This window comes from Bison bison, unplaced genomic scaffold (genome assembly GCF_000754665.1).
Source record: "Bison bison bison isolate TAMUID 2011002044 unplaced genomic scaffold, Bison_UMD1.0 scf7180017864035, whole genome shotgun sequence".
Lineage (NCBI taxonomy): Eukaryota > Metazoa > Chordata > Mammalia > Artiodactyla > Bovidae > Bison > Bison bison.
Window position 1 is genome coordinate 970360 of NW_011494607.1, and position 11792 is coordinate 982151.

The 11792-nt window shown below is 40.1% G+C and overlaps 1 protein-coding gene across 7 annotated transcripts in view; it reads right to left on the bottom strand.

Annotated features, from left to right (window-relative positions):
• Window positions 1-2928: 2928 nt before the first annotated feature.
• Window positions 2929-11792, bottom strand: part of L3MBTL3 (l(3)mbt-like 3 (Drosophila)) — a 104923-nt gene continuing 96059 nt past the window's right edge. For all 7 annotated transcript variants that reach the window (XM_010834637.1, XM_010834641.1, XM_010834640.1 and 4 more), the window contains 3 exons: window positions 8917-9086; window positions 8639-8701; window positions 2929-4769 (listed from right to left, as the gene is read on the bottom strand). In XM_010834637.1, the coding sequence (XP_010832939.1) occupies window positions 4626-4769; window positions 8639-8701; window positions 8917-9086 (377 nt within the window). In that variant the 3' untranslated portion in view covers window positions 2929-4625. The remainder of the gene's footprint in view (window positions 4770-8638; window positions 8702-8916; window positions 9087-11792) is intronic.

Genomic DNA, 11792 nt, shown 5'->3' on the forward strand with positions numbered 1-11792 from the left:
TGGTTTTCCCTCGTTTTGACCTCCAGTGTTCTCATATGCCTTGGTTGCCCCATGGGCTAGTTTGGATCTGTAATAAGAACCTGGTTTTTCACTCCCACACCCCAGCTTACAGTTTCCAAGTTAGGCCCTTCCTAGATCAATGGCAACCCACTCCAGTACTCTTGCCTGGAAAATCCCATGGACGGAGGAGCCTGGTAGGCTGCAGTCCATGGGGTTGCTAGGAGTCGGACACGACTGAGCGACTTCACTTTCACTTTTCACTTTCATGCATTGGAGAAGGAAATGGCAACCCACTCCAGTGTTTTTGCCTGGAGAATCCCAGGGACGGAGGACCCTGGTGGGCTGCCATCTCTGGGATCACACAGAGTTGGACACGACTGAAGCGACTTAGCAGCAGCAGCAGATCAGCTCTCCAGTCTCTCTCAGGAGCCATAGTCCTGTGCCTCATCCAGCCCCGAGTCCTACATTGTAATTTATCAAACATTATGATTTTAAGGTGCCCCTTGCTGTTATCACCACAATCTTGACGTTACTCAGTTTTGAAAGAATTGATTGGTTTAAAAGACTGAAGAATTTAAGTGTGCTAATACGGCATCACAGTGCAATGGACATTTTCTGGGTTATTGCATCCAATTATTTTTTTAAGTTTAAGAAGTTTTCATATTATTGAAGAAATTTTTATAACACATCTCTAGAAATACTGCAAAATACTAGTATCTTTATCTCTGACTGTTCGTTAAAATGCTTAAGCCAGTGGGAAAAAAGAAAATTTGAGATCAGCTGCCCACCTCTGCAATGATTATTCACTGCTTATATGAGAATGGACAGGCAAGAACAATTTGGTATATTTCTGCATAACTAGTCCCTATTTTACAGTTTCCATTTCTTGCCTTTCACTACAATGTGCTTTTAGTTCCTTATAAAGTTTATTTCTCCCAATTATTCCCTCCCCACTCCCATTTTTTAAGTTTCACTCTTATTCCTCTTCTCCAGAATGAATTTACAAAGTTCTAAAAGAGTCCTTTCCCTTGGAGGCCCACAGTCTCTATGGCTGGCCTTTTTAATTTTTTCTTCTTTTACTTTGGATTGGAGTATAGTTGATTAATAATGTATTAGTTTCAGGTGTACAGCCAAGTGATTCAGTTATAAATACACATGTATCTATTCGTTTTCAAATTATTTTCCCACTTAGGTTATTACAGAATATTGAGCAGAGTTCCCTGCGCTACACAGTGGGACCTTGTTGGTCAACTATTTTAAATATAGCACTGTGTACACATAAGTCCCGAACTCCCAATATCTCTCCCTTCACCTTTCTCCTTTGGTAACCATAAATTTGCTTTCTGAGTCTTTGTTTTGTAAATATGTTTCATTTGTATTACCTTTTTTGTAAATTATTTATTTTAATTGGAGGCTAATTACTTTAAAATATTGTAGTGGTTTTTGCCATACATTCACATGAATCAGCCATGGGCGTACATGTGTTCCCCATCCTAAACCCCCACCCTCATCCCTCCCCATCCCATCCCTCAGGGTCATCCCAGTGCACCAGCCCTGAGCACCCTGTCTCATGCATCAAACCTGGACTGGTGATATATTTCATATATGGTAATATACATGTTTCAATGCTATTCTCTCAAATCATCCCACCCTCACCTTCTCCCACAGAGTCCAAAAGTCTGTTCTTTACATCTGTATCGCTTTTGCTGTCTCACATATAGGGTCATCATTACCGTCTTTCTAAATTCCATATATATGTATTAATATACTGTATTGGTGTTTTTCTTTCTGATATTTACTTTACTCTGTATAATAAGCTCCAGTTTCATCCACCTCGTTAGAACTGATTCAAATGGATTCTTTTTAATAGCTGAGTAATAGTCCATTGTGTATATGTACCACAGCTTTCTTATCCATTCATCTGCTGATGGATGTCTAGGTTGCTTCCATGTCCTAGCTATTATAAACAGTGCTGCAATGAACATTGGGGTACACATGTCTCTTTCAATTCTGTGTATTACCTTTTTTTTTTTTTAAGAGCCTTGAATGAAAGCCTCTCTTTGCTCCTTTGGGCTGAGGGTGGAGAGAGAGAGGTGGAGCTAGCTGCAGGTAAACTGCAGTGAAGTTTGGCTTTGAACATGACAGACATGAGCTGACCGTGAGGGCAGAGTCCCATAAAATTCATTCTTCAGTGGTGTATCTATTTCCAATGTCCAGCATGGCCATGCCACTTGGCAAATATTCAATATTGCTTGACCAACCTAACCCTATTTTCTTTGGAGGCTGAATCCACTGAACCCAAAAGTTGCAAAATGGCAGCCTGGGATAATATGTTAACCTCCAGGCAGGACTCCTTTGGCTCATAGAGTATTTGTAAGTTTTTTAAAATGCCTTCTGATGGGAAGGTCCTGTCAAGGTCCACATTTCTTATCTTTCCCTTTTGTCTTACCTCAAACCTGCTTCTCTCATTTCAGGGACCTCCCCGTCACCATGGGCTCCCTATTTCCTCTGTTAAAACTCAGTCCATTCTTAGAGCATATCCCCGGGATGGAATGGTGAAAGCTTTCCACTTCTTTTTGGTAGACTGTTCCACCCTAACAGGGATGCTTAATATCTTGCCTTGAACACAAACAACATGCTTCTCAGAATAAGTGGATGTTTTCAGTAAGATTTAAAGGCTCTTTTTTTCACAACACATGCTTTAAAAAAGAAGTCTTCAATGTGTGTGAAGCCTACTCGACCTAACAATAACATTTTTAAATTTTTTTCTTCCTTTTTGTCACTTTTCACATCATCTGGGACATAGCCTGACAAATAGCTCTGAACCCTGCAGCTCCATTACACAGCTATCTAATGCCATACGTTTGATATTACTCCTGCTCTCATTCACCCCGTCTATTTTTAAGAATCATACATATGTAGAAAAGGTATCTGCAATTAAGATTTTATTTTATTCATGTCAGGTATAACAAGTGCAACTTGAATGTACAAACTCTGAACAAAACATAAAGAAAATAAAAACTAACAACGAAAAACTTTTTTTAAGCAGACTCATGCAAAGAAATGAAGGGGCCATGGCAGATTTCATGGGCCCTGTTTTACCTTGAACTACAACAAAAGCAAAGGACCACTATAGACTTCCAACAGGGTGTGTGGGGCAGGGCAGAGAGCAAGGGAATCCTACATGAGAAAAAATGAGAGCAACTACAGAGAAAGGTGAAACTTTCCCCAGAATTCAGACAACATGCTACAAACTTACTTTCTACTTTTAAAATAATCCTTGGATAAATATCCAATCCTGGAAATAGAAGTTACATACATAGGCTGATAAAATAATTTACCTTTTGCGTTGGAAATGCATTCTTGCAAAAGAAACACTACCAGCTCTCAGTTTAAAGGGAATCAAGGGCTTTCAATTAAAGTGCATCTGTACGCTTCTATCCTGAGGCAAACACTTTTATAGAGAAGAGGGTCTCTCCAAAATGCAGCTTTAGGAAGTCACTTCCTGATTTGTGAGCATTTAGAATGTTTGCCTCAACTGGGGTTGCACCCTCAAATCTTGCCTCTTCAGTAAAATCTATACAACTCTCTCTTTAGCCAACACTGAAGAAAACCTTTGGGTTTGGAGGACACTGCAAGGTCTAAGACAGAGCTCTTTTGGGATTAGTGTTTACATCGACAGAACGATCCCTTCACCTCTGCAAAGCACCACAGTTATTTCAATGACAATTAGAGAAAAGCTCAATATAATCTCATAAATAGTTCAAGATCATACAAACAGCGCCCCCTTCAAATATAACTGTGTATTCCTTTGATATCACTGGAATCCTGTAAACACAGGGTACCACAATGCATGAGACTGATGCCATTCAAATACATCACCTTATTTATGTTTATATATTTTATTTTTTTAATTCCATTATTTATATACACGTTTTTGGTAATTATAGTCAAGATGCTGGTGAAAGTAATTTGTTTAACATTTCATAATTGCGTGCAAAAGTAAAAACACTGATTTAAAGGAAGGTAATTTTTACAACTATTCAGCCTCAATGAATCAGGACAAGCAGTTAGGCAATATCATGACTTGCAAAGTTATACTTAGCATAATGTTGCAATTCAAAATATGGCACAGAATTAACAATACAGGTAACAGTCCCACTGGCTACACTTAGCCAGGTTTTGACTAATTTGGTTTAAGTTGAAGTTTGATTATATAAAAAAGGTTCCTGAAAGTATTGAAAAAGAAACAGTGTACATGAAAGAGAATTCAACAATGTTTACAAAATGCCAAAAGTTCTTGCTCTGCCCCCCCACTTTTTCCATAAATAATTAATGAAGTCCCCCTTCCCCCCACCCCCCCAGCCTCAAAAAGATTTACAAAGATAAATTTAGCTCAGTGAACAGAACCGAAAGATGACTGTTGTTAGACAGTACCTGGTTAAAAGCTCAAGCACTTTTGTAAGAATTCATATATATTGTCTCTTGAGGAATATAAATAATCTGATAGCACTGCTCTTTAGATTTTTGGAGACTTCTCACTTAGAAGTTACAACTGTCTTTGTGCTTTGAGTAAAATATGAGCTTTAAAGCAGAAAGCTGATGGTATTCAAAATTCACCACCTTCAAAGTTCATTGTGAGAGTTCTTCTCTGCGGCTTTGAACATCAAGATAGAATTGAAAATTTTGAGCGCTGGGCCCAACTTAATGCTCATAATTTTCACAATGTCTGTTTGGGTCATAAGCAGAAATGCCTCTCCATCAATTTGCTAAAAGGAGAGGAAAAAAGACAAAAGATTGTGAGTTGATTGGACACAGGGTCGTGGGACATATTCAAGGTTAAATTATCAGCTGTTTTCTACATGCAACACTAGAACAACACAGACAGGGAGTTCAGGTGTACAAACATTTCCTGATAAGTAGATCTTTCTTATATGTACGACCCCGTGGACTGTAGCCTACCAGGCTTCCTCTGTCCATGGGATTCTCGGGCAAGAATACTGGAGTGGGTTACCATTTCCTTCTCCAGGGGATCTTCCCAACCCAGGGATCAAACCCAGGTCTTCTGCATGGGAGGCAGACGCTTTAATCTCTGAGCCACCAGGGAAGCCCTAAACAAACCCTTGTGTCGAGGGCTGACTTTCAGTAGATCGCAGCGAGGGAGCTGCTCTGCTACGTACAAAACCCTGACCCATATATGTGATAACACCCCAAATAGGGACTGTGAGCAAAGTCAAATTTATTCATCTGAAAAAATCAACCCACAGGAAAACGGGTTTCTCACAAGCTGCTTTGATGTGCAGCCATAAGGATAACCTCAGGTGGAAAGAAGTAAATTAAGAAACGACTTTCTAAAAACAGTAATTACTGTGATATATTGCTGGGTTTACTTTTTGTTTATGCTTTCGTAATGCATATAAACTGTTCTAACTCCAGATATTAAGTATCTTGCTAAAGGCCCAAAACTCTGAAGGAAGACTTGGAACTTGGGGTTCTTGCCTCCCGTTTCATTACTCTTTCCACTGTGTACTCGTGGTTCTCTTCCAATGTTTTAACTCCACAAATTACAGCGACCTGCTCTTTGAATGTCTTTCTCAGGGCGTAAAGGGATGAATATATTCCTTCAACAAAAATGTATTACGTACCCATTATATTTTAAATGGGCTTCCCAGGTGGTGCTAGTGGTAAAGAACCTGCCTGCCAATTCAGCAGCCACAAGAGACCTGGGTTTGACCCCTGGGTCGGGAAGATCCTGGACGAGGAAATGGCAAACTATTCCAGGATTCTTGCCTCGAGAATCCCCATGGACAGAGGAGCCTGGAGGGCTACAGTCCCTGTGGTCACAAATAGTCAGACACGACCGAGCACATATTCTAAGTATTATTCTTGGGCCTGGGCATACAGCAGAGACTAAAACAGATAAAAACAAAATCAGCAAACAAAAACTCCTTGTACAGTTTACATTTTAGGAGTAGGAGGTAGACTATAAGAAAAGCCATAACAAGCAAATTGGAATTAATAATTCTAAAAGGTGATTAGTGCCATGAGAAAACTGCTGGTTGAGGATGTAAGTGGGCAGTGGAGTCCGGGGTGGGAGGTGGCAGTCTGAAGGAGGACAGTTGGGATGGGACACTGAGAAGTGGAGTGAGCCATGTGAACACCTAGAGGAAGAGCGTGCCAGACAGACAGGAAAGCCGGTGTGTGTCTGGATAATGCTAGGAATGGCAAGGTCGTCTGTGTGTGGAACGGTGTCAGCAGAGGGCAGAGGACAAAGAGGTCAGACGGTGAGAGAGGCGATGGAGTGTCAGACTGTAGCCCTGGTGAGGATCTTGGCTTTTACTCTGATTTAACTACCAGAAGGATCTGAACTGAGGAGAGACGTGATCTGACTTAACGCTCTAGCAGAATCAGCCCAGCTATGCTGGAAATAAATTCTAGAAGGGCAGAAGTAGAAGCAAGGCGGCTGGCTAGAAGTTACTGCTTTAATCCAACTGGCAGATGACAGTGACTCTGACCATAGAGGTCGTGGTGGAGAGAGAGCTAGAATCCTCATGCTTTTAAAATACACCCAATAGGGTTTTTCAACTGATTATATGTGGAGTGTATAAGAGAAACAGAAGTCAAGGATGGTTTTAGGTAACAGCCCACACCTGCACTGCAAATTTGCCTTTCAGAGATGAATTACAAGACTTTAGATTTGCTTTCTGGTTTTCGTCTAGGACTCGAACCCCACGCCTGCTGACCTGGTGAGACATTTGAGAGCAAGGATCGTGTCCTATTGCTTCTGAATGAACCCTCTCACCACAGCATCACATGTAGCAACATACACAAGGCAGGCATTTAACAAGAGTTCACAGGATGAATGAAGAGCAGAATGAACATATGAATGACATGTGAACAGAGAACATTCACTGCCTCATTCTTCAAAAGAAGGCTCTGCCTCAGGCTATCGGGTTGGTGCCTGAGGAGTGTCTCCAAAGATAATATGAAGAAAGAAGTTATTCAAAGAAATAACATATCATGTGAATTTGAACCTTAATTTAACTAAATAACAGAGCAATCTATACGGACTGTCTAGACATCAACAGAACCAAAAGTAGTGTTTATAAAATATATGTACTAGAAATTTATTTTTAAAACTGTTGCATCATTTTCAAAGGTTCTTTCAAAGAAAGAACAATGGCTCCCTGCAGGTATATAAGTCTGCTTAGAGATAGAAAATCGACTGAGAGAAACACAAAGACACTTAGGACTTGGGCCTTACGAAGCTCAAAATCTGAGTAACTGCAAATTAAAGATCCACTAGAAAGAAAACAACATTTCTGAAATAAGAACATAAGTCAGAAAAAGGCTGATGAAAATCAGATCCTTGTGCATTTTCACAGGCAACCACACACAGCATAAATGATAGCTAACAGTATATTGACACTGGCGACTGGTGGCTGAATTCTTGGCAGTCCTGACACTCTTACTCTGTTGCAATGTTCTTAACAGAAAATGTGCCATTTTGAACAGTGTAGGCTAAACACAGGCACAAACAAGATAACTTATTACTGCGGACAGCAGATGTGGGACAAAGACTTCTGAGATGACTTAGTCCTCACTGTACCTTCTGGGAGCCAAGATCACGTGATAATGGACTGTTCTGCTTGGAGGAGCTGACAGGCAAGTGGCTTATATCTAAAGTTCTCTAGTGAAAAGAGTCTCCGGCTTCTAGTGTAGTTAGAGGTCGAATTTCTTTTTGTCCTAATGCTCACTAGAGGTGGTATCATTATTAATCATCCCTTACATTGAAGTTTTGGACAGACAGATGAAAAAAACTAATAAAATAAGCTTCCAACAGCTGCTGCTGCTAAGTCGCTTCAGTCGTGTCCGACTCTGTGCGACCCCAAAGGCGGCAACCCACCAGGCTCCCCCGTCCCTGGGATTCTCCAGGCAAGAACACTGGAGTAGATTGCCGTTTCCTTCTCCAATGCATGAAAATGAAAAGTGAAAATGAAGTCACTCAGTCGTGTCTGACTCTTCGCGACCCCATTGTCTGCAGCCTACCAGGCTCCTCCGTCCATGGGATTTTCCAGGCAAGAGCACTGGAGTGGGTTGCCATTTCCTTCTCCACTTCCAATGGCAGATGTTAATAAATGTAATGCATGTCAGTTAGTATAAACAACATGAGAAATGTGTAAGATCGAAGGGATTGTTTTAGCAATAATGGTAATATTAATTATAAGCATCAAATGAAGTTAATCTTGGTGTTAAAATGACACTTGAAAATTAAATAACGGGAACTAGTTTCACTTTATTAAAAATGAAACGTTGCTTATTTCCTGCTTTGGTTTCTTTCTGTGCTATATACTACATAAATGTATGCTAGTAAGTTTTGTGTTTTTTTTAAATAATGAGTTTAGTGCTACTGCTGTGGGGCATCATAAAATGGTACAAACATTTCCTTTACTCCTCATCTTACATGTTTTTATACAACTGATTAACACTGCTTGTTAGACAACTCAGTATCACTTTGTCAATTGCAACATAACCCATTTCTTCCCTCCTCTGCCAATTGAGAATATTTCACTATTCACTGCATTTCAGTGCTGTGTCCCCCATTAAGAAACATACTGCAATTCAGTTGAACACTTACTTCATCTTTAAATACCTTTCCATGTTCTTCACATCCAGGTAAGCTCTGTATGAATTCTGACACCTGTTAAAAAATAAGATCAAAATTCCAGTTCGGAAACAGAAGCCAGACTCTAACTGGTACAGGTTCCAAATATCCAACCTATGTTGTCATTGTTTCTCTCAGAATAATTTCTTCTTAGAAAAAAAAGACTAAGCCCCATACGCATTCATGTTGCCCTCTCCTTAAGCTGGTACTCCTATGTCAGGTCCCTGGCAGACAACGAAAGTAAAACCTACCTCATCCGTACTCCATTTAGAAACTTTACTGGCAGGAATGCCAGCCACTGTGGGGAGAAGTTTGCTCTGCTGCTCCCAGCGCAGGGGCAGACATGGAATTGGGGACTTAAAGGACAGAAAGACGGCCGACCGACGCTGCGCCTGCTGTACGCTGCTTTCTTCCCGGGCACCTGGTTGACAGAAACAATGTGAACTCACTCTCTGAAAAGTAGCAAAAAAAAAGAAAAATAATACCCCAACGCTATGTGACACCCCCAAACCACAAGTGGCAGGAATACCAGGTAAAAGCACTGGTTCAGCATTACATTCACTGAGTAATTACACTCTCTTCATTTTTACCGAAGGTCATCATAAGAAACAACCTAAAACTCAACTGACACGTTTGTCATATCGCCATTTCTAAAGACATGTACCATTACATCAGTAAGTGTTGCCTTTTTAATGCTTCAGGGAAGAAATCTGCACCGGAGCTTTAGTGACAAAGAAAATAACTCTCAACCTAGGAAATTATAGTTGGTTCTCTTTTGCCTCTGGATGTCCTGGAAGTAAAAGGAAAGTATGTTCAAGTCCATCTACTGAGATTACCCTGTAGATACCATACCTGTTCTCTCCTTTTATCTCATCTCTGCTTTGTTCTTCCAATTTCTATTTACTAATTACACTGACTTTTTAAATAGCCACCTTATCTTTTTTGAAAATGGATATGAAATTATTGCAATAAAAATAAAACAGAAATGCAAACGCCTTTATCCAAACCTAGTTTTCTCCAATTCTTTTAAACAGCCTTTTAAATAAATGATTATTTGTCCTTGGGACTCTTGACAGAGTTTGTTAATCATTATCTCCTAAGATCCTTCCAGAGAAGGCAATGGCACCCCACTCCAGTACTCTTGCCTGGAAAATCCCATGGATGGAGGAGCCTGGTAGGCTGCAGTCCATGGGGTCGCTAGGAGTCGGACATGACTGAGCGACTTCACTTTCACTTTTCACTTTCATGCACTGGAGAAGGAAACGGCAACCCACTCCAGTGTTCTTGCCTGGAGAATCCCCGGGACGGGGAGCCTGGTGGGCTGCCGTTTATGGGGTCGCACAGAGTTGGACACGATTGAAGTGACTTAGCATAGCATAGCATAAGATCCTTCAGAAAAGAAATCTTTCCTGAAAACGACTTAACTCAAAGCCCTTCAGAAGAAAGGCACCTCCCTCATACTTAATTCTCCCGTCTACCCACCAGCTCAGCAAGAAACAGAAGTGGGCAGCACACCCAGAATCCCCTGCAATCATACCCCATGCCACAGAGAAACCACTGCCCCAACTTCTAACACCACTGCTTTTTGCCCTGGTTCTGAACTGCAGTTTGATGAAAATTCCATTTGGTGTCTGGCTTTTTTCTCTCAACAGTTTGTGCAATTCATCCACGCTGCGGTACGTAGTTGTAGCTGACCTGCTCTTTGCTGTATGGGTTTTCATTGTTACGACTATTTCACAATTAATAGTCTGATGAACATTTGAGTTGTCTCTAAGTTTTGGCTATGACCAACAGTGCTGCTGTGAACACTCCTGTATGTATCTTTTTTTGAATATATGAATACCTTTCTGTTGCATATATACTGAAGAGTGCGGCTTTGTGGATATAGCATTTGTGTACTTTAAGCCTCAGCAAATTCTGCCAGTTTCCAAAACAGCTGTGCAGTACACACCAACTAACAGTGTAAAAGTGTTGCACATGTTCCATACTCTCACTGACATGTGGTACTGTCTTTCTTATTGTATTCATTTTAGTGAGTGTGTTGTGCTACACTTGTGGTTACAACTGTAATTGTCTGATAACAAACTTAACAATCTTTTTTTAAGTTGTTATAAAATGAGTTCATATATTAAAATTTTTTTTTACCTATACATGTATCCATTCTCTCCCCAACTCCCCTCCCATCCAAGCTGCCACAAGACATTGAGCAGAGTTCCCTGAGCTATACAGTAGGTTCATTGGTTATCCATTTTAAATACAGCAGTGTGTACATGTTGATTCCAAACTCCATAACTATCCTTTCCTTTCTTCCTTTCCTGCTGATTAACATAAGGCTGTTCTCTAAGTCTGTGAGTCTGTTTTATTTTTTAAGTAAGTCCATTTGTATCATTTCTTTTTAGATTACGCATATAAGGGATGTCCTATGGTGTTTTTCTTTCCCTGGTTTCCTTCACACAGTATCTCTAGATCCATCTATGTTGCTACAAATGGCATTATTGTGTATGGTAAGGATGATTCTTCCACATGGATTTCTAATTGCCCAACCATGACTGAATGAAAAGAAATCCTTTCCCTGTTGTACTACAGTTCCAACTTTAAAATAAATATAAATGTGCTACTAAAGATTTCTGATTCTGTTCCACTGGTGTCTTTATACCAATCCATGGATTTTGACAACCCCCATTTTATAAGTGTACTGATGTCTGTGATCTAGGTCTTCTTCAAGATTGCCTTGACTATCCTCACCCCTTTGCACTGCCAATTTTAGGATGGGCTTGTTAAAAACAAAAATGCTAGGATTTAGACTAGAATTATCACTGAATATACATCAATTTGGTGAGAGACAACATCTTCACAATATCAAGTCTTCCAACCCCAGAACAAAGTATCTCTCTTCATTTCTCTGGATCTTCTTTAATATCCTTCTTCAATGTTCTATCATTGTTGTGTAGAGGCCTTGCATCTCTTTTGTTAAATTTATTCTCATGTATCTGAGGCTTTCTGTTGCTATTATAAGTGGTACAATATAAAATTTTATTTTTATTTATCTATTTTTTTTTGTCTGTGCTGGGTCTTCTTTGCTGCATGGCCTTGTTCTAGCTGCAGTATACAGGGCTGCTCTGCAATT